This window comes from Euprymna scolopes, chromosome 7 (genome assembly GCF_053919585.1).
Source record: "Euprymna scolopes isolate OS-2025 chromosome 7, ASM5391958v1, whole genome shotgun sequence".
NCBI classification, from domain to species: Eukaryota; Metazoa; Mollusca; class Cephalopoda; order Sepiida; family Sepiolidae; genus Euprymna; species Euprymna scolopes.
This window is the reverse complement of record NC_136488.1, coordinates 145,768,264-145,786,222: the sequence shown is the minus strand read 5'-3', so window position 1 is coordinate 145,786,222 and position 17,959 is coordinate 145,768,264. Positions and strand designations below refer to the sequence as shown.

The following is a 17,959-nucleotide window of genomic DNA, read 5'->3' as shown; positions in this document are numbered from 1 at the left end:
ATGCATATAAATCTATCTATATAAAAGTGAGAATGTGTGTGTGTATGCGTGCATGTGTGTGTGTTAGGACACTTCTTAACCTATATACTCAACGAAATTTTGATCTACAGACTTGAAACTTGGTATATAGGATATTTAGACACGTGGAAAATTTTTAATCCATTTTCATTTGAAAAAAAGGCTGCTAACGGGTCAATATCGAAAAACTGGTACATAGGAAGCCACCGGATTTTTATCTGTTTTCAACTGTATCACGACTGCTCATCCACAGTCGTGAAACATGACTGCTTCCTTATATTAAGTATGAGTTGGTTTGAAAACACTCTTTAAAAGGCAGGTTATGCTGGTGTAATGGTTATTTCACTTGACTCACTGTTTTTAGATTTTGGTTTCGATCTCAGCGTGAGTATTTGTTTTTTTTTTTACTTTCAAGAATTGAACTGTTTTGAAAAAAAAAACTGTTTAGAAAAAAAAACTGTTTAGAAAAAAAAACATAATACTCGCATGCACGTGTCTCAGTTTCTTTACATTTTTTTTTTACTTCATTTTTTTTAAAGAATTTAATGTTACATTTAATACCTATGGTATTTCTGTTTATAATAAATAAGAATTCTGCATTAATTAAAATATAATACTTATGTGTATTTTACGACTGAGCAACACCGGCGCCCTGCTAGTGTATATATATATATATATATATATATATATATATATATATATATATATATATATATATATATATATATATAAAAGTGAGAATTTGTGTGTGTGTGTGTGTGTGTGTGGGTGTGTGAGAGCTCTACTCAACCTATATACTCAATGAATTTTTGATTTACAGACTTGAAATTTAGTATATAGGGAATTCAGACACGTAGAAAACTGATTAAAAGGTTTTCATCTGGAAAAAAGGGCTGCTAAGGGATCAAAATTGAAAAATTGTTACGTGGGGGGGGTCATCGGATTTTTATCTGTTTATCAATTGTTTCACAAATGCATTTTACAACTAGGCAACGCCGGCCGGCCTGCTAGTAGGAAATAAAAAAAGAATGTATTTGAATAGGAAAGTCATATGAATAAGAATTATAACACTATATATATATATATAATACTAAAACTCTGTCGTTCTTGGTTGTTTGCTTGTTTGCTTGGGCAATATCCTCTTCCTCCTCCTACTACTACTACTATGCCTCTTCTTCTTGCTACTACTATTACTTCTCCTCTTTACAACTACTACTACACCTCCTCTTCCTCCTCTTACTACTACTACTACGCCTCCTCTTCCTTATCCTACTATTACTACTACTGGTTGACATGTCTTTTCCCTACTACTACTACTCTACTACTGCATTTTTTTTTACATCGTTCATTTTCGTATTACATTTAAGTTGTTTTAACGCAATTTTCTTACAAATAAATCTACTATTTTACAATGTATTGTTTTACTGCGTACGTTTTCAGCGACCCAATCTAAAATTTTTTTTTCACGTTTAAATTAAAAGATATTTCAAAATTTGCATTTAACTTTAAGCATTATGGTATCTGTTCAGTGCACATTTACCTATAAGTATGGCAAACCATTTATAATTCAATGGTTGTAAGTTCTTTTTTTTTCAAGAATAAACAATTATAAACAGAACGACTCATAGAAATCCATCTATATTCTTTCTTTCATTTTAATATACTTTCATAGAAATGTTTCTGTTATGCCAAAAAAAACTATTTTCTTTACGTCACAAGTGTCATGCTCATACATTAATTCCATAGCTAATATAACATACTGACCCCTTAGGGGATGTTTTGCAACTATTCTGTATTACAACTATACTGTCGCAATTTTCTCACAAATAAATCAACTTTTGACCTATTGACAACATATTTCTTTTTACAGTGTATGTTTTCAGCGGCCTAATTTTTTTTTTTTTTTTTTTGCGTTTTAAATTATCCAACTAAACAATTGTTAATACTTTCTGCATTTTTTTTACACCGTTCATTTCCGTATTCCGTTTAAGTTATTTTAACGCAATTTTCTTACAAATAAATCTACTATTTTACAATGTATTGTTCTACTGTGTACGTTTTCAGCGACACAATTTTTTTTTCACGTTTAAATTAAAAGATATTTCAAAATTTGCATTTAACTTTAAGCATTATGGTATCTGTTCAGTGCACATTTACCTATAAGTATGGCAAACAACTTATAATTCAATGGCTGTAAGTTTTTTTTTCAAGAATAAACAATTATAAACAGAACGACTCATAGAAATCTATCTATATTCTTTTTTTATTTTAATATACTTTCATAGAAATGTTTCTGTTACGTCACAAAAAACTATTTTCTTTGCGTCAAAAGTGTCACGCTCATACATTAATTCTATAGTTAATATATACTGACCCAACGAGTCATGGGTAGTCTAATATATATATATATATATATATATATATATATATATATATATATATATATATATATTAAATTATATTAAATTGTAATTCAATGAATTTCAAAAAACTCTCATTGAAATGAAATGAAGTGGTTGAGTTTCACATCAAAGAATTTTTATTATTCTAAGCAAGACAAAGAATGTTTTAGAAAATTAATCTCCTTAACCTATAGGGTTTCGATGTCTACCATCTCATCAGAGGAGAGAAAATATTAGCAAATAGTTATAAAGGTATGCACCCTATTTGCTAATTTTGCTATTTGCACTATATATATATATATATATATATATATATATATATATATATATATATATATATATATATATATATATATATAGTGCAATATAATAGTTTTCAAAGTTCCAAAATCAATTTTTCTCAGATGTTAGTTTATTACCTTTTAAAGGAAAAAATATTGCTATATTGTTTCGTTTGCAACTAATAAATCAACAAAAGTATGTCTTTGTTGCATTTTTAGTTGTTCAAATTAATGTTTTCCCCTGTTATTTTTAAAGGATTTTATCTGATTAGTAAGACACTAAAAATGCGACAAAGACATAAGTTTGTTTACTTGTTAGTTGCAAACGAAACAATGTTGTAATAATTTTTCTTTTGAAATGTAATAAACTACCAACTGAGGAAAATTGATTTTGGAAAAGCTATTATATTACGCTATATATGCTCTGCAAAAAACATAAAAAATTCATTGAGCTTGAATTTTATCAATTTTATATATAGATGGAGAATTTTCTAATTTTTATAGGAGAATTTTTTATTCATCCAAATTTTTTAAAAATCTATTATGATTGACATATACAAACTGATTTATGTTTTAAGTATATATATATATATATATATATATATATATACACAGAAAGTTTATATAAGTCCTCGGTACCGTCGGTTTCAAACCTGATAATAGGGACCGTTTTAGATACCCATATTAAGCGGTTATAAAAAAAAAGATGAGTATCAGCTGAAAAGAGCTTGATATGGGTATTTAAAACAGTCCTTTATTATCAGGTTTGAAACCGACGGTACCGATGACTTATCTCATATAAACTTTCTGTAAATATAAAATATAAATAATAAGCTCTTATTTTCAGAATTTTTTCTTATAATAGAGCACTATGCGGGAATCCTTTTTTCCAAAAAATATAACTAAGTGTGTGTATATATATATATATATATATATATATGTATGTGGATGACTATAATGCTCCTCACCTTGAGTTGAGCATATTGAGAAGTGAAACACGAATTACCATTAGCATATAAGCGACGCTCTTTGTGTAAACAAATCGAGCGGAGGTATTTCAGACGATGTCAAAACATCGTTAAACTCACTACTCGTTCAAGCAGCCGCCAATAGCGTAATGGTTAGGAGCCTTGACTGCCGTACAAAACGGTCGGGTTTCAATCGTGGCTTGAGGTAGTTGCCTATCTAGCTGCACTGATGAGCTGTGAAACAGCGAAACAGTACTGTATGTGGATGACTATATATATATATATATATATATATTGGATCTTTATCATATCATATATTATATCGTTTTTCTCCCTTTTTCCCATTTTTTGCATTCCCAATCTCTTTGAATCCCTAAAAACTGTCTAAAAACTAAAAACTTAAATAATGACTATTTTTATGCAAATGTGAAATATTTCATTTTGCTTGCTTCCCGTGATGCATTAACCTGCAAAATTATTCATTATATATTTTGCAAACCTCTTCCCTTTGATGAGAAGATTTGCTCTCTTCGAAACTCCATGGAATAAGGGGTTTTCTTGTTTTATTTTGTACTCCTTGTCGAATATTTAAAATTTTGTATACCTTCCTTACAGGTTTATAAAGGTTTTTGAAAATTTGAATATTTTCAACATCAAGATTTTTATTGTGTGTGTGTGTGTGTATATATATATATATATATATATATATATATATATATATATATATATATATATATTGATGATTGCTGCATCTTTCCAGATGATCGCCGTTACACTGAGTTCTCCCAATCTTGTCGTCCATGCCATCTCAGATGACAGATAAAAGATAGATCTCAAGTAACATCTGTACATCGTTGTGTTAAAGTGACAAATGCTTGTACAACACGAGTGCCACTCTTTATGTCTCAGCAACATATATGCTGAGACTTAGAGAGTGGCATTCGCGTTGTACAAGCACTTGTCACTTTAATATACCCAGTGACAAACCATTGCAAGATGACTGGTAATTGTTTTGACCGCAGATTTCTCGTAAGAGTTGTCCTCTCTTAGAAGGATTGCTTCCACCACGGCTTACAGGAGCTCTTTCTACCCCGCTAATGTCATTTACCCATGACTGGGACTTAAGTAGCAGAGCATGTTCCACACGCCGGTGGGTCATTAGTGCTGTAGTCAACAGGGCCTAAGTTCCTCTGAAGGTTTCTGTCAGGGTTACCTCACCCTTAACCTTTGGTTCAAAAACCTTATCCTACAAGGCAGTGTTTAGCGCCAGAAAACTGAATCCCCATATATATATATATATATATATATATATATATATATATATATATATATATATATATATTAATAAAATTTTAAGAATATGTTTTCTAAATATTATTTAGTATATCAAGTAATCGGAAAGTGGATCTAAATAATTTATTTATTGCAGAAATATTTTTTTATTTGCCTTTTAAAAAGCGTGCTGAGTTTGATTGGTGTGATGAGTGTTTAAGGTTAGGGTCATTAGTAACTGCACCAGACGTCTTACACAAGATGCTTAATTACCAGATATAGAATGATGTGTGTCAGTGGACATCTGATGACTCTTTTGTTCTGTATGATTATTCAATTATTCAAACTCATTTACAAGCAACAAATAAAGAGGGCAGCTTTTTTTTTGGGGGGGGGAGGGGGTATCTACCTGGGAGCTAGAATCGAATGGTCATGTACCTATTTACTATGCCTCCCCACGGGACAGAATTAGACACCAGGGTCGTTTTTTAACGTGGAAAAAAAAGGTACAAAAAATAAAAAAATGTCTCAGTCGTGAAGGACTGCTCCTCCACCGAAAGAGAACAAGAAACGGAAGTGCAGCATCTGAAGAACAGATACTACTCTTTGATCTTAATGATCATGTAGTATTAGTTCCAACTGATCTTGCTCCATTTGCCACAACTCGCTACACCTCTTCTACTATCTTATTATATGTGATAAATTTCCAACCAGAGAGAGTAACCACTAAAGCTTATTCTTTTCATTTTTTTGACTCTTGATAATATATCCGTTAATATCTTATATGTTTTTATATAGACGGATGTGGTTCTCGGTTGATTAAGTGTGTCTAACTGTGTTGGATATATACTCGAGAGTCAAAAGAATGAAAAGAATATTCTGTTGGCACAGCCCTAGTAATCACATTACATTTTAAAAAATTGATAAAAATAAACAAACATCTTTAAAATCATTTAAAGTAGAAACAATTTTTTTTTTTTTTGAAAGCATCTTTTTAAGAAATTTAAATTTAAAATCTAATATATAAACGGCCGTCTCTCTGTCTGTCTCCATATTTTCAAACTATCTCCTCCGAAACTAAAAGTCGCAGAGCGGCTCTAGGGGCCGCAAATGATTCGATTTTTTATGGGCTATTCTTTTATGAGCCTTTAGCCGATTAAAATTGTTTTTCAGGGGTCAAAAATGGATCAAAATTGAAAAAACTCATCAAACATTTTTATACATTTATCTTAGTTTATTTTGAATTTTTAATTTTTAATCACTTTATATGCATGTCACGTTAGTATAGTGGTAACGTCACTAGCTTTGAATGTTACAGTTTCGGTTTCATTTCTAGCTGACCTAAATACTTTTTTTTACTTTTGAAATCACAACTAATCTGGACAAATTAAAATATCATATTTCAGTGTATTTTACGCCCGGGCAAAGTCGCTCCCACCCACTGCTAGTCACATATAAGATGCAAATATCTTTTCTTTCTTTCTTTCTTTTTTATATTAAAAATAATTAATTCTTTATTTCTGGAATATTTTTTTTTTCTTTTTTTGTTGGATAACAACTTTCTTCATCATCGATCAAAAAATGTAAAGATATTCCTATTTTTATATATTTAGTGGGGTTCTTTCTTTGTGATGTTGTGCGTCCATTAAGAAGAAATAAGAATTTAGTTTCTGATAATTTTTTTTTTTCAGCCTCATTTCAAAGTATGAAAATTTGAACCTATCTCCAGTCTTATTAAAAGTTTTGTTACAAAAGTTTCATAAATCATTTTTTAATAGCATAAAATATTAATAATGACAGAACTTATGCATTCATGACCTGAAAGCCTCCTCTCTCTGTTGCAAATAGTAACGATGTGAAACTTTAAAAAAGCAATTCCTATCATAGACATGCATCAGAAACACAAATGTGGCATTGAATTCCTGGGGGGAAAAAAGTGTATTGAGAATGGTTGTGACTATGTAGAAAAATAAATTCTGAAGTACAAGATGCCGCTCATTTTAATGGTACTACTCCAGTCTTTATAATTCTTTAACTTTTTGAGTTTAAAAAAAATAGGAGGATTTACTTTTGAAACGTGTCTCAAATAACAAAGCACACCCCGAATACTTATGCACAGCCAACGTTCATTGCTAGCAAAAGTGCATTGAGAATGGTGATGACTATGTAGAAAAATATATTTTGGAACACAAAGGTTGCTCGTTTTAAGGGTACCAAAGGCGTCTTCATAGCTCTTCAACATTTTGAGATAAAAACAATAGGAGGCTTTACTTTTGGAACAACTCTCATAATATTATTGGGTGAAAGAAGACCAAATTTATTAGGAAAAGGTTAATGAACTTTGCTAGTCATAAAAACGTGAAAATACAGAGTGAAACGATAAATTTGTCACCGTAAAGAAAATAACTCTACAGCTTTATTTTAAAAAATTTACTGAAAAAATCAATTTAGGCAACTTGATTATGAAGTAGAGCTGACATCTATTTAATATAACCGCCTTCAGCATCAATCACCGCCTTGATACGCGTCCTGAACTGGGGGCAGACCTTTTCTACAAGTGCCGGCAGGAGCTCGGTGTATACTCGGCAGATGGCAGCAATCAGGCTGGCTTTGGTGTTGTGGGAGGTCATGTTGGTGATGTTCTTGATGTATCACCAAACGAAGTAATCCAGCAGGTTCAGGTTGGGGAAGAGAGTGTCCAGTGAGAGAAGGGTACAAAGTCGTAGCACTCCTTCTGAAACCAAGCCTGGGTCTCTTTGGACTTGTAAGCTGGCACGGAGTCCTGCTGCCACACCCAGGCTCTGCCGGCGGCCACCTAATTGCACCAGGGAATTACCACACTTTTCAGCACATCTAGGTACACTTTGATGTTGACTTTCAAACCAACTTCAAAGATGTGAGGTGGCATGATGTGGCCCTCAATTGAAACCACACCAAAGACCATAACCACAGCCGGAAACTTTTTTTCCATCACCCTGGGCACGTTCCTGTTATTCGTAGAAATCCAGCGACGCATTTTGAGGGTGCTGGTAATGGTCCTGTTGTCATAGCTTGAATCGGTAGAGAGGATGAGTTGTACAGTGTTGCATCTCCGATCTTGCTCGTTGAACGTTGTGTCACTTTCAGACATGATAGAAGGCTCCTATTGCTCTTGGGATCTGTACACAACTGGCCAACTAGTAGATGGTCTGCAACAAAAAAAGAAAACCGGTTCCCATCAAATGGAAATGGAATCATGGCGTCTTTTCTAGGGCGACAATTTTATTGTTCCACCTTGTATTTTTTTTTTTTTGTGTGTGTGTGTGTGTGTGTGTGTGTGTTAATCAAATGACTGAAATGATGGGATATTTAACTTGAAATAACCGACACTGTTCTGCATTTAAAAAGAAATAAAACATAAGACCGACGCAGTCTCTATTCCGAAACACTTTTAATCAAAATGCAAGAAAAGGTTATATCTATTGGCACTTGCATAAGTTCATTAGCAACATGTAGTTGAACGTTTAAAAGGTGGGAGTTATTTCTGCCGCACCCTCTACTCTGATGAAGAGATTTTTTTTTTTTTACAAAGGAATCACCACTTATCAAATCCCAGAGGCCACTCGAGTATAAGAGTTAAAGAGTGTACAGTGGTCAAAAGGACAATATCATAGTAATCGTTAGAAGTGTAAATTTGGTAAATTGGATTACTTAAGGGGGACAGCTCATCAAGAACTTGTTCACATTGGACTTGAAGACGGCCATATTGTAGTCAGCTGGAAAGCAGGTAAACGGAAGAGAGTTTCACAGGTGTGCAGTTCTTAGAAAGAAGCTTTGTTCATGGAATCTACGTTTAGGTTTAGGTACAGATAAAGAGTGGGGGGAATTATTGATAGTGTTTTCAACTAGACGAGTGTTTCTTGTGAAAGTTTGGCGAGGGGAGACCATAGATTGAAGTTCAGTCAAGCACTTGCCATGAAAATAACGATAAAACAGAGACAGGCTCGATTCCTTATTTAATGCATTTGATCTCTAGATATCTGAAAGTTTTTATGTCAATTTATTTTCAATTATAAGCATACAATTTATTTCTATTTTTTTTTTTTTTATCACTGTCAAAATCTGATATACAAATTTACCTTGTAGATTTTTCCACCATGTATATGTGTGTATGTGTACGGCATAATCACGTTGACACACTGGTTCTTGCCAGATCACTGAAGTTAAGCAACGTTGAGCCTGGCGAGTACCAGATGGGTGACCATTTGGGAAGGCTAGGCGCTGTATGTACTTTCTGGGAAGGTTGGGTGTGAGGCCAGCACCTTCACCCTGTAAAAAGAACTCCTCGCTACAAAAACATCTACAAAAGTTGTAGATGGCCTATGCCCCTCCAGGGGCTCAAGGACTATGGCATATGTGTGTATGTGCGCATGTGTGAGTGGGTGTCTGCATATTGTATATTACTTACATCAGAAGTATAAGCAAATTGATATTTCAGGCGCGTTACTTTAGCTTCAGTGATAAATCCGCTGTCATCTTTCATCACCTCTGCAATCACATTGCCAAGTAAATTTCTGTAAAAAAAAAAAGATGAATAAATAATAATTAGCATGAAAATCTGTAAAGAAAATTACAAAATAAATCATTAAAAGTTTAAATTATTAAATTAAAAAAAAAAATTTTTAACATGAAATAAAGTGGTATTTTGTATGTAACAGAGTGCAGACACACGTATAACAACAGCAACGATTGAGCCGTGTGCGAAGTGACGTCACAGCAAGGAAGAAAGAAAGAAAAAGATTATAAAAAAGAAAGAAGTATGTCATAGGTTGCTTGAAGCATTGTTTATCGGATAAAAGGTGTGTTTGAAGGCTTGTCAATGCAGGAATTATTCAGTCGTTGGAAATAAATAAATAATTCAAAGAGTTCAATTGATATTTATTCAGCTGACTGTAAATGGTATATTCCCTCAAATATTTTTGGGGACAACCCCCATTTTCAAGAAGTAAAAAATGTACATCCACTTTCTACATCTATGGCAGAAAAGTGTGGCCAAGAAGGACAGAAGTAAACATGTTACACACTTGGGCTGAGAGCGATAGGGAAAGACGTGTCCTAAACATGGCCAGAAAAAGACAGAGTACCACGTGTTCGACACAGCAGAGTCTTGTTAAGCACCTCGAAGTACAAGAAGAACAAGAGACATGGCGTTATTCTGGAAGCACCTGTAAATAAATGTCTGTTGTTTCAACTAAAAAAAGCAAGTAAAATTCTTTTCTCGTCTTTGTTTTCTTGCTACTGTCTGCATACAACATTTGAGTTCCGAGTGTAGACGTGTAACAACTATGTTACAGGTAAAGACTTGAAGAAAGAAGGATGGTGATTTCTCATGACTTGTTAGAAAAGATAAAAACAACAACAGAAACTGTTTAAAGAATCTCATCCTAGCAATCAGTGAAATAAAGTGTTATTTTGTGAATGGTAAGGCACAAATATGAAGAAATAATTTGGATGAAAACGATTCTACGTGAATCAACAAAGATAATTATTTATTATACATGCTTGAATACAACTGAAAAGAAATTACTTTTAAAATTAGGAGATATAAGCAAGCATCCATGGAATGTTTTCCAGTTGTTGGTTGGTCTACATTGCAAGGGCACATAACTGCTTTCCCAAAATGTTGTTTTGATCAAGGGAGATAACTTAAGAATAAAGAACCATTCTTTTTTTTAAATAGCATCGTTTTATGAAGATGAGATCTGCTCCATCTAACATAATATAAAAAACATTCACTTTTTAAAAACTCTTTTTCAACACCGTCTTTTAAACTATTTTCTATTTTCGAACACTATTTTGTTTTGTTATCTGAACATGAAATGGAGGACAAAAATGGATGGTAATATTCAATGCTGCCAAAACTAAGCTTCTTTCTTTTAATAATTACAAGAAACCTTCTCAATCACCAATAGCCATGGCTAATAATACATTACCTGAAAGTACTTCGTTTAAACTCCCCAGCTTAACATTCACAGGGAACATGAGTTGGAACAAATACATTAACGGCATGGCCAAGGAAGAAGGTGGACTCTCTCTACCGTGTTAAAAAGTTTCTTATGCCTGAAAGTATCCTGTATCTCTATAAGGCCACTATTGCCACATTTGGGTTGATGCATCTGCTAATAGTCTCTCACTCCTAGACAGGGTTCAAAAGTGAGTTGTCAACCTAATAGATCCCGAACTGTCAGCTAGGCTTCAGCTTCTGTCCCATCGATGAAATGTTGCACCCCTCTGCCTGTTTTACAAGTATTTTAAATAGTAGGTGCTCTGATGAACTACAAGCCCTTGCACCCCCTCGATGTAAATATCCCTGATAAACAGCAAAATAGTCCCACACCAGGGAAAGAGATTTGGTTCCAATGGAGAAGTGATATTGAAAACTAAATCCAAAGAAAAATCAATCTACAAAAAGCATGTCAATACAGTCAGAAAAGCAAGAGACTCGGAGAGAATTCTAAAGCTTAGAAGTTTAAGGGAAGTAATCTTTGCAGCATCTAGTGACCTCTACAGTGAAGAGGTGGGATTTTGGTGCTTGGCGAGTTAGTCAGGCATATTTATGCTGAGATGGCATAAGTACTACAAGTTCGTTGGAGCACATTTCATTAAAATATTTGTAAAATAAGCACAGCAATGCAATATTGTGGCAATAGGACAGGTGCTAGAGTTTGGTTGATAGTGCAGGATTACTAGGGTGGGGACTTTGTTTTTTCTTTCTTTCTTTTTAAACTCTTTTTTCTTTTTCTTTCTTTCTTTTTTCTTTTTTAAACTCTTTTTTTCTTTTTTAAACTCTTTTTTCTTTTTTAAACTCTTTTTTTCTTTTTTCTTTTTTAAACTCTTTTTTTTCTTTTTTAAACTCTTTTTTCTTTTTTAAACTCTTTTTTCTTTTTCTTTCTTTCTTTTTTCTTTTTTAAACTCTTTTTTTCTTTTTTCTTTTTTAAACTCTTTTTTCTTTTTTTTCTTTTTTAAACTCTTTTTCACTCCCCCTCCCCAAGACTACCTGGTTGTTATGGGCTACTATTTGGGATGGGATCATGTTTAACAGGGGAGTGTGGGGAGTTGAGTGGAGAGATGTCTGTTTACATTACATTTAAATTTCTGGCGGTCAATTAAGTTAACAACTAGGTAGCCTTTGGAAGGGGTTAAAAAGAGTTTAAAAAAGAAAAAAAGAAAAAAGAGTCTCCAACCTAATAATCCTATACTATATATATAACTTTTACTAGAGGGTCACCACTTATTAAGGTGTAAGGGACATTCGAGGATAAGGGTTAATAAGTGTTGTATAGACTGTGAGATAACACCAAAATGATGGATAATGGTGGAATTTGTGTGGGGTTTGACTATTTAAAAGTGCAGCGCAAAAAGAACTTGTTTACATTAGACTTGAAAACAATCAGTCTGCTGGGAAGCAGCTCTGCGGTATTGTGTTCTACAGTTCTAGAAAATAAACTTTATTCACGGTTCTTTTTGCTTTCCCTTTCTCTTCCTACTCTGTTTCAAACCCATTCGCTCAACATCACATTTTTTTTAAATTAATATTTACATGATTGTTATGAAATACTAATATGCATTCTCGTCATGTCACAATACAAATAATTATTCCAAGTAGTATATTAATAACAACTATGTGGGGAATGCACGTTACAAGCCTGTTACTGACTTGTAACTACCTTTTGCATTGTTCACTTCCAATAATAACTCATTTTATATTTGTACGTTGTCTATTCGAGTTATTATTAATTTTTTTTTTTTTTTTTCATTTTCACCCCAAACAAGGCACAGTGCCACTTCGATGTAAGGGGCTACTATCTGGGACATAGGTCTGCAAACAGCTAATAGTTACTGGATGCCATATCTGGAGAATGGGGTGATTATGAAAGCAATTTAATGTGTGATTCATGTAATTTTACCATCATTATGATCGACTTGTGACATGGTGAAAGAGCACCTTTCTCTTCTTTATTTGTGTCTGTTTTGGCGGTTTCTTTCTTCAAATGCACTAATAGTATATATAAATTCGCTATTGATGATTCTTCTTTTTTTCAATATAATCACTGAGCAAAACGCCTTGAGCATCCCAAAATAGGGAGGACAAAACCTTGCCTGCTGATGTTTGTGTCTTTAGTCTTTATTTTCTATATTTTCTTACAAACCCTATTTCTAACCGTAATTTCTCCTCATATAAACATTAATTTCTCAATTTTTACTTCTTTTACTTCTTCCGGTCCCAGTTTTTTTTAAACTTCTTTGAGCTTAACTAGCCATGACTCAAACTGAACCTCTATCTCGAGTCTTCGGGTCAAGATCAAAGTGTAGTAGCTGTTCTTCAGATGCTGCACTTCAGTTTCTTGTTCTCTGTCAGTGGAGGAAAATCCTTCCCGACTGAGACAATTTTTATTTTTGTTCCTTTTCTCCACATTAAAAAACGACCCTAGTGTCTAACTCTGTCCCGTGGGGAGGCATTGTAAATAGGTACACTTAACTAATGACTGACATCATAACTCTCCATTTCCAAACTGTTGTCCCAATGCTGTTATACCAAAGGCCTTCTTTCAGTCTTAAGAGACAATGGATACTCCCTGTAAAGGTGTCTGTGCAGGGAGTCTATAGTGAAGCAAGAGTTGCATAATCCTAACCACATCGCTTTTGAAGTGGCATTGCTTTGAAGCAAACATATATACCCACATGGATTTCAAGACATTTGAAACACCTACATTTTGATAAAGAGTTTTTACCTTGAAATATATTAGGAATCACGGTCACGTACATTAAATCACAGTGTAGGAGTTTTGACTAATCAAGTGAGATTATATAAATATATAGAATATGAGTTGTTTTTGCCTTCCTTTATCAACACTGGTAAGTTTTCATTTCTTGTATTCTAATAGCTTTATAATACTCCTCCAAACATATATCACTTTATTAGTCAAAAGGAAACTTAATTCAATAAACCATTGATGTTACATAATATCATATCCGCAGAGGAGGAGGTTGCAATAAATGTGATGTAACTGAAGAAACCTTTAAACACTGTAAAAGTATTTGGATTTTTTTTTTCTCTGAGATTTAAAAAAAATTTCTCTAATTTGCTCACATATTTTAGCCATTCACATTATATCATCGAAATATCAACCAATAGGTGTGTCAGCATCAACCCATAATACTATCTTTCTAACTCGATACACGCCTCCGCCTCCCACGTCTGAAAAAACCTTTCAACTTTGGAAACAAAATGTTCAGAAGAAATGGTTGGTATAATTTACAAAAAAAAAAAAAAAAAAAAATGGAATAACTTTTTAGCTAAAAGGTTTAGGTTATTTTTATTTTATTTATTCAGTTTTTGGTTCTTTTACTGAATTTCCCCTATACTTTAAAAAAAGAAAGAAAAATCTGCATGATGTATGTAGCCATGACAGAACAAAAATACCAGATTCCAAAAATCACGCAAATTGATCAAGTAGTTTTATTTTTATAAGGAAAATAATTTTTAAGCGATTAATAGGAATTCAAGAGAATTACAACATAAATCTCACAAGCTTGAATTATTGAATTAGCTCCCTTTTATTTTTTTAGATTGTTTTAAAAATTGATGGCCAACACGGCTGCCCTTCCGTTACTCATAAAATTTGATTTATAAGCAACATACATCAAAAGAATGTATTGTTAACTATGAAAACAACCAGTTTCGTTCACTCTTTATTCTTTAGTAACAATAAAAAAAAATGAAAACACTACAGCGATACTTTGACATGCTAAACAAGATCCAAGCATCAACATCACAAACAATTACAAGCGAACATCAAATTAGCAGAATTGTAAATTAGCAGAATTGTACATTAGCAGAATTGTAAATTAGCAGAATTGTAAATTAGCAGAATTGTACATTAGCAGAATTGTACATTAGCAGAATTCTAAATTAGCAGAATTCTAAATTAGCAGAATTCTAAATTAGAACCTTTGTGTAAAATTAGAAAAGCACATGTACTCCAGGAGGAATCTGTTAAAACCCTTTGAGAATCGTTTCTTGAATAGTCTAATTTATAAAACTCACTATGTCTGTCTGTCTGTCTGTCTGTCTGTTTTCACCCCAAACAAGGCACATTGCCACTTTGGTGTAGGGGCCTACTATCAGGGACATAAGCTACTGGGGTACTATGTATGGAGTTGGGCAGTAAGATCTCGGTTCACATCAGTTTAGGTAAGGGGGTGCTGGACAAATAGTTATGCAGAATACCAGACATGCAGCACAAGTACACCATCAGCTGACCTTTCATCAACTAGGATTGTGGCCTCAGAAAAGCCCACCAGAGATGAGTGCAGGGTCCCTTTCCATATGCGACATGGCACTACAAACATCCCGATATTGTACAACTGTTGATGGAGCAGCTGCTCTAAACGCTACCAAAGAGTTAGGGCTCCTGAACTACCAGTCGGAAACAGCAGCCAGGAACTGTCAATCCTGTACCCTCAACCCATCAGATCAAGGTCGACCCAATCGAATTGCATTGGCATATGTGGCACTCAAGCACTCCCAAGTGCCTTGTTCAGAGGGTTTGGATGTGTCAAAAATAGTTTTTAAGTAGTCAAAAATTGGTCAAGATGAAAAAAAATCATTATACATTTTGTACATTCATCTTAGTTTATTTTTAATTAGTTCATATGCGTGTCACGTTGGTACAGTGATAACGTCATTAGCTTTGAATGCTACAGTTCAATTTCGATTCTAGCTGATGGCACCCAATTACTTTTTATTTTTACTTTTGAAATCACGACTCTATAATAATATATATGAAATCTGGACAAATTAAAATATCATATTTAAGAATGTTTTACGACCGGGCAAAGCTGGGTGCCCCCAATTGTATGTATGTAACAATATGAGTATTATTATTTTTTTTCTTTGAGATTAAAAAAAGATTAAAGAAAAAGTTGTTTTGGTGCTATTGCACTTATTGATCTGCGTTATTTTTTTAAATAGTATTTTCAAGTTTAATTAAAGCTTTATGATATCTTTTTTTTTTTTTTATTAAATTGTAAGGTTAAAGTACAGAGTAGGTACAAAACACCCTCCTCTCCCCATGTTAAGAATGGCTTTCTAAATAAAAAAAGTTATTATTTCAGCACAGATCAATAAGTGCACTAGTATCATTGAGTTAAGTTTAGTGAGTTGGATTCGAGATTCTGCACAAGCAAGATGGGTTAAGAAGGTTTCCCCATGAGGGAGGTGACGGTCTCAAATAAAGAACCCACAAACTAAAGATCATCGGTCACTCCATTTCTGCTGACAGAATGCCTGGGAGTGAATTAACCATATAATAAAAACATGCATCGTCTTGGTTCCCTGTCTTGAAGTGTTTTTGTTACAGCAGGTTCTAAGGACGGTTGGCGAATTCCCCATAAGTGACCAGCAGCAGACAGGTATGTTGTCATGTGTATAAGTACTATGTGTGTCACACACACATACCCATGGCTACTAGACGAGTCATGGGCCGTTAAGTAAATAGACATTAAAGAATCTGAAGACAATAGTCCGTTAAGTAAGCAGTTAGATAACATAGTTTAGATAAGAACAAAACACAACAAAAGAATGACGAAGGAGGAAAAATATCAAGAAAGAAAGAGAGGAAAAAGAAAGCTGGAGGAGAATAAGAAAAATCGGTGCTTCTATATTATAATAACGAAAAAATATTGAATTTCAAACGGTACCTACGTAATTGTCAGGGCTCAAATAACAAAAATATCCAAAAATTATGAAAAACGACAAGGTAGAAAAACTGTTCCTATTAAGTTATAAACAATTCGATAAAATTACATGTTGGGTCGGACATATTGGGTCACGTGACGTAAGCAAAGGGGGAAGTAACTCAGTTGAAATAATTTGTCGCAGACAGAATTTATTCAGAAAACAGTAATAAGCATAACATATATACATAATTTGCGAAATTTTGAAAAAAAATTTTTCTTAATTGTTTGCAAAACTTACCTAAATTACTTTTCCAAAATTGGCGTAAGATTTCCGAGAAAGTCAAGACTTAATTACCTCCCCTGTTAATTCTCCAATTCAGATCGGTAGATTTTGAAACCAAATTGCTAGATTTTACAAATGTCTTTTTTCATAAATAATTAATTTTATAGTTTATTGTTTTTCGTAATTTTTTGATATGTTACTATTTGAGACCTGATAATTACGTAGATAGAAATTATTTTACTTGAAATTCAATTTTTTTTTTTTTTTCACTATTATAATATGGAAGCACCGAAGACTCTAAACTCACTTGTATTTTTCTTCATAGCGGTTTATGTCTCGTAGGATATCTTCAGTGGTCAGGTTATAGATTATCGTTTCATTGAAATTCCAGATTTCGAGCAGGGATCTCATTTTCACCAAACCCCTGCAATACAACAAAGAAATGAAGAAAACATATGAACACTGGAATCACGAGAAACGTCACAAAGATACTTTATAAATAAATTTAATGGAGAATTTTGAACGTCAAATATTTTTCCATTTAATCGATTTTTAATTTTATTACATCTAATTATCTATTGATTATTTTTATAATTTCACGTTTATTTTTAAACTGGCAGGGAGATTCGACGTTGCCCAGCATTGAATGATGATCAACAAATTTTTCACACTCTCATGTTTTTATTGTCATCAAAATCAGTGAAATCGATCATTTTTCAATGAAATTGATTGATTGCCTGCTCTAGTTAGGGACACACTGCAGTGCACCGAGGGGAAGCATCACATGCTTCCCCATAGTGACTTAGTCCACAATACACTGTAATTTACATTGCACTGTAGAGAAACTAAGAAACTACTGCTGATTTTATAAAATTATTTTTTATATATAACAGTTTGAATTAACGTTTAAAATGCAAAAGTCAAGTATCATAGTTCAAATTGTGCTTTAAACAGAAACACTGATTTCAACTGCACCCCTGTCATATCAAAGAACATACTGTTGAGCCTTTCGAC

The 17,959-nt window shown here is 33.2% G+C and overlaps 1 protein-coding gene across 1 annotated transcript in view; it reads right to left on the bottom strand.

Annotated features, from left to right (window-relative positions):
• Positions 1 to 17,959, bottom strand: part of LOC145280029 (patched domain-containing protein 3-like) — a 127,879-nt gene that overhangs the window by 80,253 nt on the left and 29,667 nt on the right. The window contains exons 3-4 of the mRNA XM_080131689.1: positions 17,253 to 17,369; positions 9,389 to 9,494 (exon numbers count right to left, since the gene is read on the bottom strand). Coding sequence (XP_079987815.1) covers positions 9,389 to 9,494; positions 17,253 to 17,369 — 223 coding nt within the window. The remainder of the gene's footprint in view (positions 1 to 9,388; positions 9,495 to 17,252; positions 17,370 to 17,959) is intronic.